The sequence below is a fragment of the Akebia trifoliata genome, chromosome 15 (genome assembly GCF_017979445.1).
Source record: "Akebia trifoliata isolate Shusen 1 chromosome 15, ASM1797944v1, whole genome shotgun sequence".
NCBI lineage: Eukaryota > Viridiplantae > Streptophyta > Magnoliopsida > Ranunculales > Lardizabalaceae > Akebia > Akebia trifoliata.
This window is the reverse complement of record NC_141389.1, coordinates 2205487-2232261: the sequence shown is the minus strand read 5'-3', so window position 1 is coordinate 2232261 and position 26775 is coordinate 2205487. Positions and strand designations below refer to the sequence as shown.

The window sequence follows — 26775 nt, the reverse complement described above, 5'->3', positions numbered from 1 at the left end:
GATAACCTGACCTGACCCATGTAACCTGTTTCATACAATTTTAATCTTAATTGGAAAAATAAATTCCATTACTAAAAATAAAGTCACACAACCATAAACCCATATCTATCAAAATAAATTAAACATCATAAAATATAAAGTAAGTTTCATAACCAAATTTATGTCTATGAAATAGAAATAATTCGAGAAAAAAGAAATAGACATAAAAATAACATCGTTTTAATTAGGTATTATGCATCAAATCATTATTTAAAAACGGCAAATGTATTATGCATTATCCTCTATATTTTATAAAATTTGAAAAAATATATTATTTCTACAAAATTCTAGTAAAAAAAAATGAATAATTAAAAAAACCCTTAAATAATTGTTGATATTTGAAATTCCTCTTGTATTTCATGATTTAAAACTTCATGCTAACGAAAAAATAACTAAAGTATCAAATTGACATGCTGCTGTTGGAGGAGCTTCAATTGATTTCTTCATGTTCTCATGAATGCGACATACCGCCCAGTCTTCCAACTACCAAAACAAAAAAAACCCATATAAGTTCTCAAGAATTCAATCTCAACAATTACTTATTAACAAACTAGACCGAATCCAAGACAACTTTATAGGTGATGAGTTAGATAGGATTTAAGATAAATTAATTATTGACTTTATTATACATTAGTGGTTAATTAAAAAGAATTCAATTTTAGTAATCTAAAAAGTAAATTAATTAGGAAGAAAAGAAATTCCATGCATTTATTTTCTTCACGTTCCGCAGCCTCGTACAAGAGCTCTCGGTAAATATATTTATTTACATTATGTGAGTCGTTTGAGGCTATCCATGAAAAACACGGATTTCCTAGAAAGATCTGTGTTAGTTTCCTAGATATTTGTACAATATGTTTTCCATATTGGGGCAGCACTCCTAGAATCACAAATGTTGAAGGTAACAATAGAGGTTAAAACTCTACTTACCATTGCAACAACAGTCCACAGATATCAATGGCGACCTCTTTTAGCCACGCCTTTGGATAAAATCCCATTCTCCGCCACAAATTCAACAAATTCGTCAATCAGATAAGGCCAGGCACCCTGTGCATCATAGTTTGATAAAAATGGGTCCACCATCTGCATGAAGAACAATATGGAAAACATCATTAATGTCCCTTTTGAATTAGCATTCGTTAGGTGTACGGCATCTGACATGAACACATCTGTGTGCCTTATGTATGAGCAAAGTTTCCCAAGATTCAAAATATAGTGTGCAGAACTTCCTGATTTGAAGCTGATGAAATGTACAATAGTTCCTGATTGGATGGGTCTCCAGTGGATGTGTATGCCTTCTTTTAAGATAAAATTACAAAAATGGTTTACTATTCAAGTTATTTCCCAAAATGGAAATTCACTATTTTGGTAAACAACTTGTTTTACCAAAACAGTAAAATTTGATATGAACAGTAATTTTTCTAATTTCGGTACCAAAAATACCCTTTTAACTTTGTTTAATAAAACAGTATACATGTACCCCGTTTAAGTAAACAGAGAAATATCACTGCCTGATCATCTAAATTCTTCCATTGTGACGCTTTTCTTTTGAAGCAAACATCATGGTACTAATATCTCCGTGCGATTTCTATATGTTTACTTAAACAAGGGAAGGGATATGTATATTGTTTAATAAAACAAAGCTAAAAGAGTATTTTGATATGAAAATAACTAATTTGCCAAAATGGAAAATTACCGTTCTGGTAAATAAGTTGAATAGTGCACCGTTTTGGTAATTTTTCAATTCCTGGTGCACTTTTTAGTATATTACGCTTCTTTTAATGTCCTCATACTTCTCTAAAAATGGTCATGCCCAACAAAGGTAGTTTAATTGTGTGGGTTCTGATTTGAGTTGAACTATTCAAGTTTGATTTACATCTAACTTACATAGCAATACTTTTTCCCTGAAATTTGTCCGTATCATATGCATTCTATACTTACGTTGCACACATGTTAATACATTTACTCTGTTTAATCTTATTATGCATATTGTGTTTTCAACTATTATCTGGATGTCATTCATGAATGATTTTCATGTATGGGTTGAAGACCTGACTCATGACAGAGAAATTAGGCCTAAAATAGTTGGTCGAGGAAAAAAGCAAGAAGCCAAAATTAATGCTGAAAAACAAAAACATCCCCAGACAATCAAAATTGTTATTTTAAAAATCTTTTTATAGCCATTTGCCAATTTTAGCAACTGTCATTCCTATCAGGGCCTACTAACCTTTAATCCATCAATGTAAATAAGTATGTTCAGGAAAGCTTATTTGTGCAACATGCGAGTGGTGATAAAGCTTGCAAGTGTGCATGAGTATGGCAAATGTATGTTTTGTATCTTACCCTGGAAAATTCAAGGAGTTGAGACCAGGTGTCCCTTGAGATTGCTTTGTTATGCCGGGCCTAGAGATAAAAAAAAGAGAAAAATAATAATCAGTAAGAATATACTAAGGAAAGCATTGCAACACGGACACGAAAGACACTACCATTACCAGTCTGTATCTTATCATCGTTGAATAACAGCAGGATGATAAATTAGGAAAGTTTCATTCATGATTAGCTTTCTAGTTGAAGTATGTTTTTCAAATGTAATACTCTTTTATTAGCTGTATTGATTATTTATTTTGAATTCAGCCTCATGCATTTGCTGAGATTGCTTAGGATTTGGGATCTTGGCATACAAGACCAATGTTTTGAGATATTGAGGTGTGAGGCAAGGCGCTTGATTGGCCAATGCCTCAAAGCGTACACCTCGAGGGGTAAAGCATAAGCCTTACACACATGATGTTTTTAAATAGAGTCGTGATAATATGACACCCCCCTCTGACACATGCCCCCATCACAGAACAGTAAATCATTTGCTCAGGATACTCAAGAAAAGATTTATGGTTTTGCATATCCCAAGGCAAATGATCTACGGTTCTATGACAGTTGTGTGTGTCAGAGGGGGGCATCAGAAAATCATTACACTTTTAAATAAAGAAAATGCTGAAGTAACATTGAAATTGACATTGGTTGGGACATCCCTGACGTGGATGTGTCTGCTAACTATAGAAGCTTTTCATCGAGATATGAGTGAGAAGCATCTATGGTTCTGTGCACACCAATGTCCCAAACAATGTCAATCTCAATGATACTCCAGCACGACTCTTTAAATAATACAAGATATTAAATAACTAATATTAAACAATTGAAAAATTAGGATAGCAACCACATATTCCCTTAACCACCAGGCAAACATACCCAGCCTGATCTAAGCTATAAGGCCCGATCCATGTCATCATCAGTCCTACAATGGACAACAAACTGGAGAACCTTGTCTTCAGACCAAGCTGATCTGATCTGAATCTGACTCTACTGGGTGTTTTAAAAAAATAAAAAACTGTTTGTTGTTCTTATGGTACACTATCTTACATGTACTATAGCATTGAACAATGTACGCAATAGTGACATATTTGGACAATTGGAGGTTTAGACTAAATCTGGCCTATGCAAGACTTGACCCATTTTTTTAAAAGTATAACTTTCATAGTGGACCCAAATAATTAGTATTTTACTTTATCTGATGTTTTCCCGACTTTTTTCCAAAGCTTTTTCTTGCTGAATTATTCCAAAACCCCGACTTTGTCACTATGGTTAGAATAATTACACTCCCTTGTGATACAAAAGGAAAGACAACGGTCTTGAGCCCAATGCTTAATCCTTCAATGGGACTAAGAAATTGATGTGAATTGTAAAAATATGTATCCTGTATCACATCAAACAAAGGATATAACACAGTAACGATACATTCATGTAGAGGCAACAATCCCCAGTTGGATAACACAAGCTGTTTTTGTAAGTCTGCATTGTCTTATAATGTTATGGGTAGTAATGCTACCATAGTCACCAAGTCAGAGTTCAGGAATAAGTAGGCAAGAGAAAAAAAATCAAAAAATTCGGCAACCTCGGGAAAAAAATTCAAGTTAGAGTTAGGACTATGTGATTGTTCCTACTAATGGGTATTGTCATGTTATATCATTAAATACCATATTGAACTATAATAATCAATTGCCAAACCCCATACTGATTTCATCCATGCATGCACAACTAGCAACAAGTCTACAATATAGTCAAGATTTATATTGTTCAAAATATAATTCATCAACTAGTCAAAAACATCAAAATCAATGTCATCGTCATTTACATCATCATTATCTTATGTTTTATTGATAAAATGGTCGAGTATCATCTTCATTAAGGTCATATTCCCTTACTAGTTCATCAATGTCATATTTCATTTTTCCTGATTTAATTGCAAAGTTTGTGATTTAATCGCGAAGTTCATAAAAACTGTCTTATATAAAAGTCGCAATTAAATCGGTAAAGACAAAAAGTCAAGATTTAATCGCAACTTTTTCAATAAGTCAGACTTTAGTGACTATATATGCTACCTGTAAGAACTGGCACCAGTGATCAACCAAAGGCCACTTATTTTCAGCAAATAGTAACCGCCACATTCCGATAGCCGTATCCAGAGCCAAAGACTTCTGTCCCTGCAGCCAATTGAACTAATTTATGAAAATATGCATAAAACATGAAAATTCAAATGGATATGGAGGATCTTGAGGTGGCTTTGCAAGTGCCAGAAATCACATATACATTCACCCAATAAGAAAGAAACGTGGTTTAAAGCTTCTAACCATCTCGGAATGTTTCAACCAAGACATTTCGGGTTTCAGTTGAAACCATGACGAAGCATTGACCCTGAAACATTAAATGTTTCAGGAATGATTCAGAATATCTTGAAATGTTTCTGAATGCCTCCGAATATTTCAAAATGTTTGGTTGAGACCATCTACGGGTTTCTCCTGTCCGAAACATTGTCTCGAATTGGAAAAAAAACAAACTGTCTGAATCCATTGTCTCAAGTTGGAGACTGAAACTGTCACATCTACCATTCCTGATGCTTGTATTATAGAGAGCTGCTATTGGCACCCCAATTTCTCAAATTATTTATTACCCCAATTAAAGATTAAAACACACCATTCAACATTACAAAGGTTTGGCTCAAATTATTACCTCAACATAACAAAACATTATAACACTTGTCAAAAAGAAATTCAGTGATTGTTTACCATTATGATTAGTCCATACAAAATCTTAAACCCAAAAAATGGAAATCTAGCAAAAACTAAAAGAGAGCTTTTATTGGCACCCCAACTTTTACTTATTCTTTACTTATTTTCTTTATTTCTAATTGTGGTGCAATAAGTAAACGTTGGGATGCCAAATAGGAATTCTCATATTATAATGTATCTCAATAAATTTCACCCTCCAATGAACCATATCAAGTCATCCTCCATCAAGGTTTACACAGTACTTGACAAACCCAATACCCTCTGGAATATTCCACTCCAAGAATGTGAGTGGTGATATACCCTACACAGACATTGTAGGCCTTACTCATTAATCAATACTTTATATATATATCAACATTTAGTGCAATAGGTGCAGTATGTAAACTTTGGAGCCATGCCTAAAGGTATTAGACAAGTTTGATCCTAATGCATACTAGCCAAAATAAAAATCTTCACCTAGACAACCAAGATAGACAAAACGACACCAGTCAAAAGTAAGGGAAGAAGCTTATGATAATGAATCAAACAAACAGCATGCATTTAACTCTTAATAATTTTCGAAGTTCTAAATCCCATGTGCATACATGATTTGAAAAAGTTAAATAACTTTTTGTTCAACATATGATAGAAAATCCAAGATGCACATATATTTAATTCAATCAATCATTAAAATGTTTTAACGTAAGAAGATTAACTGATATAACTGTGCTAATATGCTCAATATCTATGACTTTTTCCTTGCCTCCCATTATAGATTCTAGACGTGAACGGCATGTTTGATTAGAGTCATACAAGAAATCAATTACTGGGAAACAAAACCAAATACAAAATTAACCAGTCTTGAGTCAGGCTAATAAACTTAGTCGATCCAGAGTTGAATCAAACACCCATGTGAATAGGGATCAGCTTGGACTTGGTATAAGTAAGTGCTGACTCGTTCAAGTCTGCTTTGAACTCGATGATGAGCTTACATTCGATTTCAACTCATGCTTGACTCAACCTACACTATGTTTTAGCTCTGCCTTGGGATAACTCGAAATCAACCAATCTGATTCAAGATCGCCACCAACCAAGCCAATCGCACTGTCAGAATTTTTAAACCAAATTCTGAGCCTGATTTCGTATTTCATTGAGAAATTAAAATATACAAACAAACTCGACATGGAATCAAAGACAAAAAAAAAGCATTAATCAAAATAGTAGTTCATAAATCACACACCTTTTCTTTAGCCCAGCCAAAAGAAAAATTGTATATCTCACGGAACTTTTCTGAACAAGCAAACAAGGACAAAACATCAACTCAGTAACAAAAATTCAAATTTTCACCTATTATTTCAAAATGTTTGTCCAATATTTTTGTGTGGGGTAATTCCGTAATTCCAAGCTTTTCAATAAATTGTTATCAAAAATAAATATTGTTTCCTGGAGATGATATAAACCTACGTTCATCTTTCAGTTCAGAACGCATAAATTGTATCCTCTCGCGAAACTTCTCAAGTGAATCTACCCTGTCAGCAAAATATGCAGCTTTCAGTGAAATTCATCTATCGCATAGGTTCTAATATTATTGAAATTAAAATCTCATAAGCCAACAATGAAAGTTAGCAACGTCACTTAATTAATATTACCCCAACGCTTGTAATCCACCCATAAACTCCGGCCTGGAAAATTCACACATGGTAGCAGCCTCCATATGCCAGGACACAACCAACTGTGGTAATAATAATAAATAAATAACATGCAATTAAGATCCTTCAGCCAAATCATAAGCTTTTGACAAGATCCTTTTAAAACTTAAATAACAAAAAAAAAAAATCTTTATAAATGAAATGGAGAACCATCATCAAAGCCTTGCCCAAAAAATGTTATACATTTTCTATATTGTAGTTAAAGATGAACTGATATTTTACATCAGTTGTGGGCGCAAAAAATGGCATCAACTTCAAAACCCAACAACTGTCACATTATATCATTGTTTATGTTCAGGAAAAAAAAAAGAACTTTAGCAAGGCTGAGCATTTTTTTTTTAAAGTATACTCCAGATTTAAGCACAAATTGTATGTCCTGTTTTTAGATTGTTCTTTAAAGTTAATATTGAAAATAAAAATAATAATAATTGTTGTTGTTGCTGCTGCTACTGCTGTTTTTGTTATTAGGGGATATTGCCAAAACATATATTTAAAGTCAATTCAATAGAATGAACAATGTTTAGAATATCAATCTCGAGGGACATCTTGACAAGTTGAAACAGAGACGCATCACCCCATCAATGTTGTAAAAGCTAGACAACATAGAGATGACCTGGGACAAAGATATACAAACCCACGGGTATTGTGAGGTTCACCATAAAACCAGATGACTCACTTAAGATGTACAGAGACAACAGGATGATTTAAACCATGAGAAGGAATAAGCTTGTTTATAATACAATCTGCAGCGCTTGAGGTGTTGATTCCTCTCTATCGTGGTGTTGACTCAACAGATCTAAAACAACATTTACTATACTTCAGTGAAACAAACTTCGGTTATTTGTTGATAACTGAAGAAAGCTTCTTCAAATTTGTGAGCATTGACTCTCGCAAACATCAATCATTCTTCTTCTATTTCAGTCTTACTCTCTGTTCTTCAATTTTAGAATCCCATTCTTCTCTTTTTGCAAAATATTATCCATTCTATAATAGCATTGTTCAATCATCTTTCCTTTTCTTCAAAACCATCCAATATTTAAACCCCATGTTTTCCAAAACCCTACTTTATATAGTTTTATAAACAATAGAATACTCTTTCAGCAATCTTTCTTAAACTTCAAAACATTTTTTCCTTCAACATAACTGTAAATTTATTTTCACTTGAAACTTTTATTCCCTACCGTCCTACATGAGGTTATCATAGATGAGTTAGTTGATTTGTTGGCTTCAATAATGATTTTTTTTTATAAGTAGCTTCAATAATGAATAGAGAAGCTATTCTATAGGGAACTCATCTCGCAATATCTTTTCATTTTATTTACTAAGCTACAATTAGTTACCAAAAAAGAAAAAACTGACTGCAGCAACAAAGTGACCCAGGTTGATATGTTAGGTTCTCTAAAAACAATTTCTATCACTTCAAGTCCAAGGTTCTAGTCGACAATGAATTCATCTTGGGACGGACAGAACAAAGCAATTCAGACTACCAAACACACTATAATGCACTAGAAGGTAGCATTTGTAACCGTACATGTATATGAAGGGCTTATTTCTAATTTAAAATCTTAATTATAGTTTTGAAGATTACATAGTAAAAAGGATATTTTGGTAATTTTGAAACTAACCAACGTGATTTTAGTACGTGTGCTCGCAATTTTCTTGTTTTCTCTCATTACAATAGTAAAGGTATACTTTCTTAGATGTACATTCTCTCACTGCCTCCAATGCATTAGCTTTAAATATAATACAACCTACATTGTTCATGCATGCCCCTAATAATCCATAGATTGACCAAAAAGGCATTGATGGAATAGAAGAATTTTGAGAAGAATTCTGTCAAGTCTCTGTGTGAGAGCTTGGCAGGAATTTATCTTAATTAAAAGAGTTAAAAGACAAAAAAGGCCTTACAAAGAATAAATAAATAAATAACTATTACTTCTAAACAATTATGACTCAAAAAGCAACTAGATTATTTCCAATAGGAAGAAAAATAATATACATACCATAACTATATCTTGAGGGTCCACCTGCCAAAGATATCAGGTATTGTTAAAATATGAGGAAAGGACTCCAGACGAGAAAAATAATTAAGGAGAGCACAAATTGTTTGAAAATGGAGTGTTCTTGTTACATATATCTTTATATTTTAGAATTCCAAAAATTCTAAAGTCATGGTTTTACCAACACTTGAGAAAAAGCTACCTGAAGGTCCTTGCAGAGGAGAGTGATGCCATCAGCCATAATCATGTCAACATGAGGATCTAAACAAATTGACAAGTCTATCAGAATGTAGAATATGAAGCACAAAAAAAAAACACTTTTGTCAATGAAGATATAGTGGATTATTAAGCCTTCTCATGCATGACCATATATCTCACATCTAGCACGAAAGAAGTTTCAAAGAATTCAGACCCATTGCTTAAAAGACAGGCTCTGATAAATCTCAGCATGGATTACATGAGAAAAATACTTTCTCAAACTTAAAAGGTTCTGCACACAGCCCTAAGACTAGAAGAAATGAGTGAGCAGGTTCGGCATAGAGAAATTGAAATAGAAATAAGTGCAGCATTAAAAAAAGAGAGCAAAGCATGACTTTATCAAAGGTATGGCATTTAAAATTAGTAGTTGAATCCAAAATAATACAATAGAGGATGCAATGTACGTTCCCCAACAAAATGTCAGTGCAAACAAGAAAACATAAAAAACATGCCTTTATATCCATAGTAAAGCTCCTCGAGATGCCTAGAATTAGTGGAGGTTCTAGTGGATTATTAAGCACACAAAAAACACACTTTTGTCGATGAAGTTATAGTGGATTATTAAGCCTTCTTTTGCATGACCATATATCTCACATGTGACCCGAAAGAAACTTCAAAGAATTCAGATCCATTGCCTAAAAGAAGGGCTCTGATAAATCTCAGCATGGATTACATGAGAAAAAGACTATCTCTAACTTAAGAGGTTCTGCACACAACCCTAAGACTAGAAGAAGTGAGTGAGCATGTTTGGCATAGAGAAATTGAAATAGAAATAAGTGCAGCATTAAAAAAAGAGAGCAAAGCATGACTTTAGCAAAGGTATGGCATTTAAAATTAGTAGTTGAACGCAAAAGAATACAATAGAGGATGTAATGTACGTTCCCCAACAAAATGTCAGTGCAAACAAGAAAATGTAAAAACGTGCCTTTATATCTATAGTAAAGCTCCTCAAGATGTCTAGAATTAGTGGAGGTTCTAATTTGAGGCTGGCTGTAGAATATATCGAAAGCAACTTCAAGATGCCAATCACTGGCCTTCAAAGCCTGAAGAGCAACTTTTTCACTGCACAAAAAAGACGAAGCATTGTTCTGATATATGGTAAAATTGCAAATCAAGGAATGCTCATAAATAATAACTAGGCCAGTTTCTCAGATGAATAAATAATGAATTTCAAGCAAAGTTTACGAACAAAATAGTCGATAAACATCTACTTGTACAAATATAACAATAAAAGATAAAATATTAGCATCACTTGAAATCAAGGTGACTACTAAAAATTGACAAACCTTCTGTCATAAGAAGCAATCTGGAATGAACCCCAACAGACTGCTGTCACTACCTATTTTGCAACATAACTATCGCATTGGAATAATCATAGGGCCTGATATTCATGGCAGTTTCACCAAAAAGGCTTTGTATAGGAAAATGGAGAAGGGAGATTGTCTTTTGGGTGCAGTATGTGGAAAGGACGAAAACGCTTCTAGAATTCTATAACAGAGTTGCCTTAGGGTAGGAAAAGAGACTAGGGTTTGATTTTGGGAGGACTGTTGGTGCGGATCATCGTCCCTAAAAACTCAATTTCCGATCTATATTCTATTTCTTCTAAAAAGTTGTTGCCAATTCTCATTTATGCATCAAACCGTGGGTGAAGGTTCTTGGGATTTTGGTTTCAGGAGAAGTCTTAAATAGCTGAGAGATCGAGTCCATTGTCACCCTTATTAGTAGCATCAATCTCTTCCCTGGCAATCCCGTTGAAGATGACCATTAGGAGTGGGTAGAAAATCGAGATGGAGTCTTTTCAATAAAATTCCCTTGTTCACATTCCTCCATTGGAATTTCCAGCATTAGCAGCGTGGGGACCTGAAGTTATGTCCATGCAGCCTTCTTTGGTTGGTACCACTTTGGGAAAAATATTAGATCCGTGTTCTATGCCAGATTTTGCATTGAATTTTAATTGAAATTTTACACTTACCAAAAAAAAGGATTCTTTCTCATTCCAAGCTTAATTCATTTATGCTGCAAACCTTAAAATTTACAGAACCCAATTATGGAATATGCAATTCAGCCTATCAACTAATATAAATCATCCTTGGATTGTGTTGGAGTATTTTTATAAAAAAATCCTACGAAGAAAACTTCGATCAAAACGGGTGTAGAACTCATAATCTAAGATAATTTCCCATCAATTTATTGTAAGAAGGAAAGAAAAAAATTACTATTAAAAAGGAATGAAAAGAAATATATATAAGAAGTACAGAACTGGCACACCTAGAGTTCGTTGAGTGTCTGAATCTAAAATATGACAGACACATCAAAAACACATACATAAAAAATAAAAACATGTTTAGGGTGGTGGGTACCATAAAGGATGAAAAAAATAAATTAGAAGAACCACCAGATTGATTATTTCCCATGTGTCAATCATGTGCTTATTTTGAATAAGTTGGTTGTAACCACTCATGCAACTCTGTAACAGTTGTAACCATGTATAGCAGTTACTATGTAACTTCCCCTCTGTAATTATATGGTGGAACGAAGTACTCTCTATACTCAAGTACAGAGAAAGAGAGATGCTTTCCACACCTAAGAAACTATGCTCAAGATAAGCTCGGTCCAAAATCCTAATCATGTGTCTTCCTTGGATATAGTACACAACACAAAGGTTATCGTTGCCTATATCCTCCAACAGGGAGAGTTTATGTCTCAAGACATGTTTTTGATGAAAAAATGTTTCCATACACTAATCCTAACTCCATATTTTGTAGCTCTCAAACTCAAGGGGAAATCTCAACCTTTTCTGATTGGTTTGATTCAAACCCAATGAGTACAGATGATGATGCTAGTTGTTCACATTTCAAATCTCTTATTTATACTTCAAGTGATGATAACCCTGTTGTTTTGCAACTTTCATCACATATACTTGATAATCATGCAGAAAAGTCCATGCAACATAGCATTGAGCCTCTATACCTTTTATGTACAAAATGGATTTATCTTCTTAGTTTCTTCTTATAATTCCTTACTTATTGATCGGTTCTTTTAAAACAACACGAAAATCCGAATTCCAAAGTGAATGTCTAACCTTGCTCCGCTTATTGCAATAAATTGTTGAACTTTGTCGCGTTGTACTCTACCCAATTTATGCTGTCAAACAAATAGCCCTCAATTAATTCCTTTTATCAATGGAAATCACACACACAATTTCAAAAAAATAAAATTTAACAAATGCTTTCGACAGGGCAGCAAATTATCACTGATAAAATACCAAAGAAGTGTTTAACATATTGAAATTGATAATAGGATAGTGTAAATCTCCACAAAAAAATGAGGAAATAAATTAAAATTTATTTATTTTCCTAAAATCAAAAGTATATTTGCATGATTGGATCACTATTTTCCACGCGATCCAAGCAGACCCTAATTTTTTCTTTCAAAAATTAAACTGTGGGGCTGTAAACAACAATTTCTAGATAGATAAACAAACCCCAATTTTCCAAATAGTCTGTAAAAAAAAAAAAGGAACTCTCGTATTAACCGAGAGGACAAATTTGAACATAAAACGAACACGAAAATGTATCTAAAATTCAAAATCTGAACTCTAACATTACCAATCATCTCGAATTCAAAAGAGAAACCCATTAATCCAAAAAACAAAAAAATTATATCTGAATGATAAACTGAATAAGAATCCAAAAACAAAATCGAAGTGAATCAAAATCACAACTCAACACGAAATCAGAAACAAGGAACAGATAACTAATTATAGATTTAAGATGAGATTTCTCGCAGATACTGACCATTTTCAGTCCGTTTGAAAAATTAGGGCTCTGAATTTTTATTTTTGTTATTTTTGTTATTTAGTTTTTTTGTTCTCTCTAAGACTCTCACTCGCTTAAGAACCCTAGAGGATGGACGTTTTTTTTTTTTTTTTTTTCCTCCTCCGCTCCTTTTTTTTTAACTTGGGAAAATTACATAAAGAACCCTGGAGGATTGATGGATTTGTTTCCAAATAGTCCCTAAATTTTAGGGGTGCACACAGTTCGATTTTGTTCGGGTTGAGGGTAAAATTGGAATCAAACAGAACTTGATCAATTCTACAAATCCGAAATCGAACTAATTACCCCCTAGAATCGAACCAACCTTCGTTCCGCTCAGTTTGATTCTTGGGTCTCCTAAACATAAATATCAAGACACCAATTATCAAAACTTACGACTAAAAAACTCACGACTACCAATGATTTCAATCAAAAGTTGCAACAAAGAGAATGACATTGGCAATATAATATTAATATTTTTATAATCTCAATCATCTACTTAATAATATGAGTGATTTTTCCAATATTGAAACTCATTAACTGATTAGAGCCATGTAATTTGGACCACACTCAGATTGGTGACTAAATTTGTAAGAATAGAGAAAGCAAACATTGAGAGCTCTTTTTTGTTATATTTAATTTTATTTATTATATATATAATGAATTTGGTTTGGTTTGGTTCAGTTTTAGGATTCCTTGAATCGATAACTGAATCAAATCAATCAGTTTTTCAAAATTGTAAACAAGAACTGAAATGAGGAGCAAAAAAATCAAACCAAATCAATCTGAAATACCTTGGTTCAGTTCAGCTCTCGGTTTGATCCGATCCAATGTGCACCCCTATTAAGTTTTGCACAGTAACTTAATAGGACATTAGTAAAAAAAAAAATATTTCTTAATGATCCTATATTATTGGAGAATTCACTGTTTTTTTATTTATTGTCGAGTTCGCCACTTTTTATTTATTGTCTAACTCGACACTTTTTTTATTTAATGTCGAGTTCACAATTTTTATTGTCTAATTCACCACTTTTTAGTTATTGTCCAACTCGACGCTTTTTGTTTACTGCCAAGTTCACTTATTTTTAATTAAGAAGTGGTGAACTCGACACTAGAAAACCCGACTATTTTCAATTTTCGAGTTTTTTTTTACTAAGATACATGGAAAGATCGACTAAAAACTTGAGATAATGACTTGCTTAAATGATTTCAACCCAAAAGAACCATTATTGACCAATTTTCATCTAAAAAGAAATAAGTAAAGAAATCTACGTTTTTTTACATACATCTTCAAAATGTTTGAAAAAACCCTTGAAAATGGCTTTTTCTTCTTTCTTAAATCCTTTCAAACGGAATGGAGTCTTCGAAATTCGATTGAGATGCCAAAAATCTAATTTTTTAGATGAAAATGATGAGTTCGAAGAGTTAGAGCATTCAATTGTGAGAAATGAGATCACTGTTAAGAAAAGAAAAATTTACTAAATGGACTATTAAGAGATTGCCCAAAACTTAGGGCTATTTAGAAAAAAAATCCCTCCGCCATGGTTTTTTAATTAATTTTCTCTTTTAACTTTCTCAATAATACTATGAAAATACTTGTTTATCATTTTCTTCTTCTTCTTTTTTATGATGGCAGTGTCCGAACTTACGTCCAACTAAGGGGACGGGATAGCTAGGGCCGGAGCCAAGGCATATGGGTCCCTCTCTTGGGCATATGCAACACCAGTACATCACACACACCGAGTAAGTGAGGGTGCGCCATTGCGAATGGCCCCTAGGAAATACTACTTATATTGGGTATCAAACTCCAAACCTACATACTCTCACCGTTTATTGAATCTGAAATTAACTTTCACCATTATCTTACAGATTTTACGAATTTTTTTTCGATAATGGGCCACTCAATCAGTGGGCCTACACAGTACAATACACATGCGTCGGGCCTAATCGAGATTCAAAATCTTAACCCAAGCCACGCTCGTCTAATGATTGGATCAAACTAAATAAAATGCACCCATGTCCAAACCCAACTTATTCTACAAGTATTCGAGCCTATTTTCTGGTTGACCCATTACTCTGAAGGGTTAAAATGCACCCAAATGCATAAGCCATCCAAGTTGATCTTGGTCGGGCCACTCGAGTTGCTTAGACCAACTCGTGTCGGGGTACTCGTACCCTTCTGATGCCATCAACTTCAACTTGTGTAGAATTAGTAGTATAATGTATTAGTTTTCGTATTCTTCTTGTTAGTAATATAGAATCAAAATTATATTGTCAAAAGATAAATATTAATCAAGTATATAATAAAACATAATTGTAAGTCCCTCTTTTGCGGGGGGACATTCTATCCAACTACGATAAACATCTCATTGTGGGGTTCACTTTTTTGTTTTTCCTCTTCACCCTTTTTAATTTTACTATATGTCTGTCATCTTTAGTCCATTTTATTGTTTTTCATTTTTTACCTTTTTACCTAAAAAAAAAATTAATAATACCCTCAACTTTATTTATTTTTTCAATTTTACCCCCTTAATCCTACAGAGGATTATGGCACAAGCAAACTCTAGTCTATATAATAAATCATAACAGTTGTCTTCTCACAATGTTTATCCCTTATAAAGAACAGTTTAGATTCAATCTTACACACATCTTAAGAAATAATTTAAACTTTATTATTTTTTTCCTTCTCTCCATCAAGAAAATCCCTTCAACTTTATTGTCTTTATTCTTCTATCCCTCTTTCAATAATACCCCTACAATTTTTTTATTTTTTTTTTACCCCCTTAACCCCAAAGAGGATGGCAGTGTCGTAAGCATCGACAAACTGTAATGTGTTATATTTCAGGAACAACATATAACTCCATCCGTCCAAAAAACAAGCTTCTCTTTTATAGCATAATCTATTTGTTACCGATTTTGCAGACCCTGTCCAGGAATGTGATGTATCTAAAGAAATTACATTGGACTCAAGTTCAATAGAAGCGCGGTTGGGTAATTATTCATTCGGTGCGAGTGTTTAGAAAGTATTTTTTGAAAAATTAACTTCCTGGATATTTTGATGATTAAATAGTAAGTTTTGGATCTTTTAGTCTTTGACCTAATATTTAATATGCTTTAAGGGCATTTTAACCATTAATTTAAAAAAATAATGATTTTTTTGTCTAAAAATTCTTTAGCTTCAAATTCCTATAAACGTTGGAAGAAAGAAGTTAATCTGGACAACTTCTAGATTTGGGAGAAAGGGGTAAGTCAAACAGTTACCCAACCCCAAATTTAAAAACCATGAAACTCTCAAGAGCCAAAAACATAAGAATTCCCCAACCCCCAAAATGCCACAATAATTATCTCCAACACTCTATCACGATCAATATTTTTTAATAAACAATGGTTCAAGGTTTAAGGTTCTTCAAGGAGATGGGATTCCACCAATTGAGGGTGGGGTTCTAACATCTCGGGAGCATCCATTGGAGAATGATCAACCTTCAAATTATTAAATCTTTTTATAGAAAAATACTTAATTAGTGGTTACTGACAGATAATATGATTAGTGGTTAGCATAAGAAGTATGACTTCATGAGGGTTTGAACCTAGGACATGAGAACAACTCTCCGATCTCCACAAGTCTTACCATTAAATAAGATCAGTGCCAACAAATACAGATTAATTCCACATTGCTTCATTATTGAAGGTGAATCTTCTTCAAGGGAGGTTCGAGTGATAGGTTCCTTCTCTACAATGGATTATGTAAATAGGGGATTAAACCATTTGTTTTCTTCTAAGGTCCACAACTTAGTAGGCAAATCAATGAGATAATGACAACCCAGAAAACTCTACCATGCAAATTATATTAGATTCAGGTTTGGAACCTTTGGTTAACCCATTGAACCATGCAAATTATATTAGATTCAGGTTTAGAACCTTCGGGTTCAAATCGACCCAATCACTCAAAATAATCCATCTCCATCAATAAATTCTGCGTAATTAGTAACGACCATATCAAGCGCTCGCTTACAATCATGATTTTAAAATCTGTATAAAAAGTTGAGACATTTTGCATTGGCCACATCAGCCCTCCACCTGGCAAAGAGGCCCTCCAAATACTGCACAACCCTAAAATAACAAAGAAATGGCCTGCAAGATCCAATATAAGCTAAAACAGTAATATATATTTTTTCCTTTCTGAATCCATATCAGTATACAAAAAAAAAAACCTTCAAAGTTTTCACATCATCACATGTATCTGTATATATACAGTTATTGATGCAATAAAAATTGGGGCAGGACATATGCTGCAGAATCGTCAATCATTATTCGAGATGGTCTACATTTCAAATATAGTTTTGGAGAACCAAGACATGTGACCGATAGTAGTTCTTAGAAATCTGAGCAATTTTTACCTTTTTTTTCAATCATTTTTATATCAAACGTAGTATAATCCTAGAGCCAATTACACCCTCTCGAGTCCATTGTGTCGATCCCCAGCAAGCAAATCCTGCATGAGACATAATAAATAAATAAATATATATATAATTATAGAAACAGTAGAAATTTCTTTAAAGTGAGTAACAAGATCTTAAAAAGCTTTTGAAGGAAAGTAAAGGCTTCTCTAGATAGTATTAATGCATCTGTTAAAGGTTTTTTGTTCTATTGGTGTAAAGCTTTGGAGGAGTTTAGAGTTGTTTTCTACAAGGACTTCATGGGGAGATAGGAGTGGGTTTGTAGATTGTCGTGAGTGGTATCGGGTTTCCTTGTTTTTTGTTTCATTTGTCCTCCTTTGTTGGTCATCTCGACCACGTTTAATTCATTTTGCATTTACTGCTCCCCCCATGACCCAATGTTGAATCTCACTCTACCATTTATGCTGACCCCCCTATGCCCCATCTATAAAAAAAATCCAAATCTAAACTCGGCCCAACGGGGAGATCTTATAACAACCCTTGTTTGCCACCATAAAACACTTCTAAAACCATGGTTTTATCAACCAACTACATGCAAATATCAAGGGACCTCTCCTTGAATATGAGAAGGTTTACACTAGAGCTGTGCTAAACTGACTGAAAAAACAGTCAACAACACTCAACTGATGTGGAATGTGCACAGAACCATATATTTTTCCTCGAGATACACAAGGGTAAAAAATCTATAGTTCTTAGCACATTCCACGTCAGTTGAGTATATTGGAGTGTCTTCTTTTGAGTCAGTTTAATATTATTTTATTGAATATCCTGACAGGCATACCGGACTTGAATGCCATATCTATATCCATCCATGTCAAGTTAGGTTAACATAAGCACCCCAACGCAATTTAAAGATGAGCGAAATACAATAATCATCAAACGATAGGATCCACCGAAACGAATAAAATGTTTCAATGTCCAAGTGTTGAGAGAATAAAGCAAGCATACATTCATTACATATGCTAAGAAGATGGGTTTGATTTCAGTTTTACTTTTACCCACCAAGTGTAAACATCAATAAACGAATAAAACGTTTCAATGTCATGTCAGACGGGCATGTTACCTTGAGCAAAAGTCCAGCATGACACGGGTAAATATACATCTTTTGGCACTTGAAACAGCATATATTTCGTAAATAGTAGCCTGAAAAAAAATGAATGTTTTAACGGATTAGTTGGTACTGGAAATGGCAGATGTTATCTAACAGTAAAAAAGTCCACAACAATTAATGTGATGAGCATAATAAATCTCCTGAGAGGATTGCTTGTAGGGCATAAAATGGGTCAGATTTTATCTGATCTTAGCGGGTTTGGGTCCTTGGAGCTCCGAATAAAAAAAATGGGCAGATGTGGTTTGAAGTCCCATGATCCGTGTTGGATACGGATCCATCCATATATCCACCTAGATCAGAATTATATATTACTTTGGAAATTATATGTTTAGGTTTTTCAAAATATCATTTTCTTCTACTTTAATATAACATAAATTCTAATAAAATAGAATAGCAATTAACAAACAAGTATAAAATTAAAAATGTTGAACCATCCGGAATTATCCAACCCAATTCCAGCAATTTGGTCGGGTCAGATCGGATTAAGTGAATTAAAATGGTTCGTAAATTTAAGTCATGATTCTATGATAGTAGCAGGGTTGCAAGTGATGGATAAACAGAGAGAAGCATTATAGGCCAAAAGCAAAGACAATACTTCTAAACTTAAACTTGAAGCCTTTCAACCAGTTCCCACTTCACCGCATACGCAAGTTACTAAGGAAGTCGGAAAGCCTGAAAAAACAGTGGATTAAAGAACAAACGAAGGAAGTAAAAGGACAGTCAGGTACTGAAAAGCGTTGTTGAGTAAATACCGTGAAAGAATTCACTGAAAATAAAAGGCCAATAAATGATGCAAACCTAATGTCTTTAACTATTATAGTGTTCCCATCTTCAGCTCCAAGATGCCGCAAAGCCACTTCTTCCAAGCGGCCATCACGGAAAGCATGCTGCAACAACACTAAAACCCATGAGACTACAATCTCATCGTAAGCAATCCACTTATAATGCAAAGAAAGGCTTCCAGATTTAAGGAATATATAATCATATGGACTCATTACCCCAAAATCTTCATCTGCTTGGCCACACCTAGTTTCTTAATATTTTTGTAGTTTTTTATATTATATAATTTTTGTTTTGTTTTACTATTATTTGTAATAGTAAAAAAAAAATCAGGATTATATAAATTATGTTATTGGATTTCTTCCCAAAAACTCGTCAACTTCTAACTCCCTAAAATCATATCTCATTCTTGAGTTTTAAAGGTTGAAGAAAAATAGAATCTAGAGGTTCAAAAGGTGGGAAGGGGTCATCAATCAACAATCATCAACTAATTTACCGATTTAGTCCCCTATTTGGGGAATTTTGTGACAATGACACCGATAAATTTGGGGTCCAACTCAAAACCAATTGGCAATGAGTGGAGAGGCCCAAGCGCTTATAAGGAGAGAGACAAGGCAATGAGTGTCCGATGTGGGACTAAACTCAACACACCCCTGCACGTGTGGGCCGGACTAAGCCAAAGCACGTGGAGATATGAACTGGGAGACATGGAGGAGAGAAAAGCCCGCTCTGCTACCATGATAAATTTGGGGGTCCAACTCAAAACCAATTGGCAATGAGTGGAGAGGCCCAGTCGCTTATGAGAAGAGAGACAAGGCAATGAGTGTCAACAGAACCCCCCACCCACCCACCCACAAAAAAACAACAACTAAAAACCAACTCAATTTTTGAAGATGATAGAATCTTGAAATTGAAAGATGGAGCCAAGGAGGGGTTATTGATCAGCAAAACGTTGATTAATTTGCTGATTTAATCAATAAGTCCCTTATTAGGAGAATTGTGTGAAAGTGCCCCCACCAACAAGGTATTTTCATCGTGTCCACAAAAATAAAAAAGAATGGGCATGATCATTGTGACCTATTGGATATTGTATAAAAACCAGTTTGCTTCAAACAGAACCAAATTATTTCAAATTTAACAGTCAAATGTTACAGAATTGTCAGTTCAATCATTGAACCTGCCTGATCTGATTTAAGATACAGGATTTTATTTTCACAGTAAGATATTTGGGAACGAAAAAAATAATTTCTAACCGGGGAGATTCTTATGGCAATCCTATTCTCATTTAGAGATGAAAAAATATAAATAAAATTATTATATAAATGAAATTTTGATTGTTTTGGAAAAATAAATTAATTAGTCATAATTTTAAATTTTCTAACGAATGCAAAATCAGGAATTAATCAACATGGCAAACAGATATTTATGACCAACCCTCAAGGCTCCCATGATTTCCCCTTACTGATCAATAAAAATAAAAAAAAGATTTGACACATGAGGTTTTGCATCTCCTCATCACCTTCCATTTTTTTTTTTTTCTTATAAAGAGATACATAAAATGTTGGAGTTAACAATTCTCAGTAACTTTGTCATCATACCCGTTAACCTTCTCTTTTTGAAACTTTTGCACTACAATTTTCATAAAACCTTTTCTATATCTTCAGATGGTATCATAACTTGATTTTTATGACCTTTATAAGACATACCCAAGTATGTCCAAAAGGTCATTAGTTTTCATAGAACCCAATCTAATACTTCTTCGAATTCTCCTCAACCATATCCTTTAGGTTACCCCCCAAACCAATTGATTAGCCACCAACTTATAAATTTGAGACAAAGCTGAAGCAAAGCCCTTTTTTTTTACTAAATCATTTATTTATTTCATAAGAATTAAAGAAGAACGATAATATGCAAAGAAGATTAAATAAAATAAGTAATAAAGAATGCATCCATAGAATGCCAAAGTGAAATCAATATCAAAGCTAAATGCAGTTACAATCACTCTCCAAAATCTCAATCCAATATCTGTATGCCCCCTCCATATTTTTTTGTAGAGGACTTGATACCCCTCCAAAATTTCCATATTTACTTGGATATCTATGTGGGACAGGATCTTACAAATCAACCTCCTCATCAACAAGGACCTCTTTGTTCCCAATAGATTCCCCTTGTCTAAAAGGTGGATTAGTTTGTTAATCATCTCCTTGTCTACTACAACTTCACTCAGGGAAGATATTGTTTTAAAGTCTTATGTGTAATGCTGTCCTGTAATGCCGACTCTTAAGCAACCATGTAAGATCCTCTTCATTGCCTTCTTTATTGTAAATTTAGTATCAATGGACCTTTCCTTGAATATGAGCAGTTAATGCACCATAACTGGTCCATCTTGGAATATCAACAACAACAAAGCCTCATCCCAAAGTTTTGGGGGCCAGCTAAAAGAATCGTGTTCCCCTATTCCACTATGTCTAGAGTGAACTATAGAAACCCACTTTTTATCTTCAACCTAATAGTAGATCGAATATGGTATCCTTTTATGGCAATTGCTCCCTTTTGAAATCTGGTGTCCTTGGAAAAATCAACTCCCACATTTTCAAGAGAAATAGTCGTATGTCAAGCACATAATTTTGAAGATTAAGTCCACTTTATTGCATTGGGCATCCATTGTTTGTTGTGGTACATGGTGCATTTTCTATGAAGACTCAATTTTCACGTAGAAGAGATTGTATCCAACCTGTCGTAGTTGTTGGTTCATCGGTTAGTTACTTTTTTTTCTTGTCTCACTCTTTCTCTATTTTGCTTATTGTAGCCTTCTTTCTTTTGAAAAAATATTTTTAACAATAAAAACTCAACCATTCCCACTAGCAACAATTCCAACATACATGTCCTTGATAATGTCAACATATCAAGACTCATTTTCTTTCGAACACCCGTTAAATTGATTCTATAGGGACTCTTTTAGTTATTTTTATTTTTATATTAAAACAAAAAAAGATGAAGATAAAAGATTCTCAATATCTTGATAACTTTGGGAATGCAAATAATTGGGTATATTTTGTGAAATACGTCCACATTTAATACTATGATGGAGGAGAGCACGCTCTCTGTAAAAGTAAATAGCTCTTGTACATGATCATATTATTATCTTTTCCATAATAAGTTGTCGAGGCTCTCCCACATACATGGAGAGGTCAATAGTATATCCAACATCTACCCTTCAAATCTTTAATTTTACATTGAAGAATTCCCATTGGAATCGATTTATGGACCTGAAAATCTCGACAGACACGTGTTCTATAGCATGAATTTCAGAATGGAAGCAGAAAAAATAGTATAATAAACCATACAAGTATGAGACCACATTCAGGGTAGCCAAAAAACCAGATTTCGCTAGATATGAAAATTCTTAAGTCAATAAAAATTGAAGTATCCAACAAGTTCGTACCTTGTAGAAACAACTGGTCCCAAACGGACATGACCCGTTTCCAAAGTCAAAATACCTGCAATCAATAGAACTGCAAGGGAAAAATATGTTAGCTCCAAATGTGATCTTATTAATATTCAGATCAAAAAAGCCTTAATTTTCAAATAAGGTAATACGGGTATTAATCTAATTGCAATATCTCTGCATTTAACTTAACATTCCAAAAAATAAAATTATTTGAGAACTAAAACTAAGATGAGGATGAATAAGTGGTACACAAAAAGAATAGCATAGATTTTTACAAAAAATAAATACTACTAGTACAAGAATGCAAGCAAAAGAATAAGATCGTCGCAAAAACAAAGGAAATATGGATCTTTTCAACCATAATATGGAAGACTTAACTTAATGGAAATCAACAACAATGGTTTTATAAGTAGGAAAATAAATTGGGATCCCAAGCTACAACATAGTCCAAAAAGAATCTTAGCACCACATCGTTACGGTTTTCATGGGCATAGGTGCGTCATGAATCACGTATATTGGATCTGTTCGGGATTGGACGCGAGGTTGGATGATCTGATTCCATAAAGATCCAGATCTGAGTCCTAGAACTGATAGGATCCTTGATGTGAAGCACATAATATTATTTGTTTAATGAATTTTATGTATCTCTGATGTAATAGAAGAAAATTTGAAGATATACTCAATTTAACAAAAGACATGGCTTTAGATAGAACAGAATGGAGGAACATGAGCTAACACCAATACTCTCTTCCCTGTTTCTTTTCCAACAAATCCCTTTCACCTTTTCTAGGGGAAAAAAAAAACTTTTCAATTATAGTTGGTTCTATGATTTTAAGAACCCCCTCATCAAACAGAACTTTCTTAGCATAACATGGATCAAATAATAGAAAGTACTCTTGCGATTTCTGTTCAAACAAAATCTTAATATATTAAATCACTTTACAGTATACATACATCTTAAATATCATACTGAGAGAAGGCAGACTAGAAGTGGTTCCACACCAAAATTTGAGTGGCCATAAATGCCCCCACTTTTGTATTTAAATTTAATATAATCAGGGTCATTTTGGTTTAAAAAAACAAGAAAATTGCAACCGACAGCCATACAATCATGTTGCTTAGTTTTCAAAATTACAAAAGAATCTTCTTTTTTACTATGTAATCATAAAAAACCCTTTAATCAATACTCTAAAAACAAATAAGCCCTTTTGACACTTGTTTTTACACATGCCACCTTCTAGTCTCCTATAGTATAAGAAATAAAATGTCCGGAATCATATCAAAGAAAATATCCCAATCAATGGAAAACAAATGAAAATCAATTTACGGTGGTCCCTCTGATGAACACATAAGCACGTAAAAATACTATAAGTACCTGAGTTTCGCTTTATAACTGCCAACTATCTCCTGCTTCTCTTCTTGCGTGGAATACCAAATGACACTAGGAATGACAAAGTACGAGAGTTTTCGACAGATTGGGCAGGCCCTCAGTGCAGAGTTGACATCCATGCCAGAGGTTGGGGAATTACTACGCCAATTCCTAATACATGAAATACAAAACGGATGATCACATTCTGAAAGCAACCCAAACTTCCGTTCCGCAGCCGTGGGCTTTGAAAGAACACGATCCAAGCAAACACTGCACTCTATTTCTTGACTATGTTTTAGAGCTTCAAGGTGTTTCTTCTTCCTCTCACATGTTTTAATGTGCTCCTCTCTTTCCTCGGACCTATACGGATGCAAGCAATATTTTTCACAGGTGGGGCATAAATCTCCATGAATGTGTGGACATCTTTCACCACGAGGACAATCACCCGCGGCAGCAAATGAGCAAATAGGCTGGTCAGCCGGGTCAAAGATTGTGGACTCCACAAAACTTTCATTTTCTACGAAGCCATGATCATCGGAATCTTGATTCCATGCTGGAGTACCCGGAGGGAAGAAAGGTCTACTCAACGCCGAAAGCTCTGGAGAAACACATGAAACTGGATTGGTTTCCCCAGTCAAGAAATTTCTAGGACAGGTGATTTGAATGGAATCTGAAGATATGTGCTGGTGAGTATTTATTGATGACGATGAAAGAGAAGTTTGTGACCGAGAAGGTTTAACATGTTCATATCTGCATCGACTTCCATAAGAGCACACTCCTTTCTGGTAAAAGGTGCATATCTGTGATGATGAACAAGAAGCAGCAATAAATAGAACGAAGAAGAAACATGTGTACCACACACCCAGAAAACGAAACAACAACAACAACAACAAAAAAGCGAGGAGAATTAAAGATTTTTTACATTATTAGCTTGGTCTCTCCAATCATGTGAAAACTCACAGTGATCTCCTTTTAAGCATGCTCCATGTACAAAGAACTTGCAAAGAACCCTGAAATATATAATAATAAGGAAAAGAAAGAACGATAAGGAGACCAATTACATCCTTACAATCTAAAATATGCGTCAGATGCCTAATCGACCTTTTAAGCTCATCCATTTAGGGAGAAATGAATGATCCATGGTGAAACAATGAAATATTATTAATTGAATAAAAGTGGGACTCTATCGCAACCAAGAGAGCATTTTTATAAAATTTTCAAATGCTTCATGTCTATGACCTTAACGAAAGTGTAATTCTCTGTTATCCCATATAGTTTAATTGAGATTCACTAATGACCCAAGAACCCATGAAAGCTTCTGTTTATCAATCAAGTATGAACTTTTGCAAATGCTTCATGTCTAAGACCTAAAAGAAAGTGCAAATTCACTATTATACCAAAGCTTAATTGAGATTCACTAATAACCCAAAAACCCATGAAAACCTAAGACCTAAAAAAAAGTGCCAATTCACTATTATCTCAAAGCTTAATTGAGATTCACTAATAAGCAAATAACTCATGAAAGTCTCTGTTTATCTATCAAGGATGAACTGTTGCACATACTTCATGTCTAAGACCTTAAAGAAAGTGCAAATTCACTATTATCCGATAGATTAATTGAGATTCACTAATAACCCAAAAAACCCATTGAAGCAGAAAATAGACGACAAATTTTACAATTGAACAGAAACCCTATTTAGTGACCATTCAAGATTGAACAAAACTGTGTCAATAAGGGAAATAGCATCCATTCCAATCGATTTTTCAGATTCAAGATCTATCCTATTTTTTTTTATAAACCGCCCATTGAAACAAAATCAACAAAATCCACATTTCTATAACAATGATTTAAAGACTTTCAATTTGAAGATTTGATTTGCATTAATCGGTATTATCGAATCTTCAATTCGATGCCCAAGCTCATAGACTTCCAAATTTCTCAAAAATTTCAAATGTTCTCTCATTTGATAATCAACGAACCATATAAAATGATCAAATAGAACGGATTGAAAATCTGAACCCCTAAATGACAAATTAAGATGGATTTCAGGAAGAAAATAAAGTAATTTTAAACAAAGATGAATTAAGGAAGAAAAAGATCACCTCTTTGACATCGCAAATGAGAATTAAAGAAGAACCACTGTTTCTGCAAATCCAAGATTTCTAGAATTTCCACAAAGAATGAGACTCACCGTCTTCTCTGCATTTCTAGGGTTTTACGAATTGGATGAATCATGCTGTCTTCCTGACAAAGACCGTCTTCTCTAGAATCCAAACCGTTGACTACATCTCGATAGAATCGAACGGTCTAAAGCTAGGGTAAATGTCTTCCTCAGAATAATAACAACATTGTTTTGTTGGTTTGGATTTTAGGGAATTAAACAAAGTTACTCATTTTTCCAATTTATTTCGAAAATGCCCCTCATAAAGCTAAAGAATTTTGCTGTATTTTAAAATACAAAAGCTTGATGTCGTCTTGAAATTTTTTTTTTTTGGCTTGATTGGTAACATTTAGTTTTCTTATTTGATCATTCTTCATCATTAATTATTATTTATATCCATGTAGAATTTTTTTTTATATTTATAAAAGGATATTCTATTGCCACACCAACTTCTGTTAACGCCACCCCAATTCGTATGTCAATCACTAAAGATTAGCACACACTTGGGGTGGTATTAGAAAAAGTTGG

At 33.8% G+C, this 26775-nt stretch overlaps 2 protein-coding genes across 2 annotated transcripts; both read right to left on the bottom strand.

Moving 5' to 3' along the window:
* Positions 1-332: 332 nt before the first annotated feature.
* Positions 333-13024, bottom strand: LOC147383870 (uncharacterized). The gene is made up of 12 exons (XM_086425820.1): positions 12900-13024; positions 12185-12246; positions 10028-10164; positions 9047-9105; positions 8848-8871; positions 6785-6867; positions 6600-6664; positions 6376-6425; positions 4470-4571; positions 2380-2439; positions 967-1119; positions 333-522 (listed from the first exon to the last, which is right to left on the bottom strand). The coding sequence occupies exons 1-11, from the start codon at positions 12900-12902 to the stop codon at positions 991-993; spliced, it is 774 nt and encodes a 257-aa protein (XP_086281946.1). The 5' UTR covers positions 12903-13024; the 3' UTR covers positions 333-522; positions 967-990.
* A 4039-nt stretch (positions 13025-17063) lies between these two features.
* On the bottom strand, positions 17064-26386 carry LOC147383869 (zinc finger (CCCH-type/C3HC4-type RING finger) family protein). The gene is made up of 8 exons (XM_086425789.1): positions 26189-26386; positions 25008-25095; positions 24092-24885; positions 22711-22780; positions 19284-19372; positions 19081-19157; positions 18438-18517; positions 17064-17409 (listed from the first exon to the last, which is right to left on the bottom strand). The coding sequence occupies exons 1-6, from the start codon at positions 26197-26199 to the stop codon at positions 19121-19123; spliced, it is 1089 nt and encodes a 362-aa protein (XP_086281915.1). The 5' UTR covers positions 26200-26386; the 3' UTR covers positions 17064-17409; positions 18438-18517; positions 19081-19120.
* Between the last annotated feature and the right edge of the window lie 389 nt (positions 26387-26775).

What these genes read in the sequence shown, in the direction of transcription:
- LOC147383870 (XM_086425820.1), bottom strand. An exon ending in ATTGCAATAAGCGGAGCAAG is followed by an intron (nt 10,165 to 12,184) that starts GTTAGACATTCA and finishes TTTTTTGTGCAG; the next exon opens with TGAAAAAGTTGCTCTTCAGG. An exon ending in GCTTTACTATAGATATAAAG is followed by an intron (nt 9,106 to 10,027) that starts GCACGTTTTTAC and finishes CAATTTGTTTAG; the next exon opens with ATCCTCATGTTGACATGATT.
- LOC147383869 (XM_086425789.1), bottom strand. An exon ending in GGACCAGTTGTTTCTACAAG is followed by an intron (nt 19,373 to 22,710) that starts GTACGAACTTGT and finishes GTGTTGTTGCAG; the next exon opens with CATGCTTTCCGTGATGGCCG. An exon ending in ATAATAGTTAAAGACATTAG is followed by an intron (nt 19,158 to 19,283) that starts GTTTGCATCATT and finishes CTGTTTTTTCAG; the next exon opens with GCTTTCCGACTTCCTTAGTA.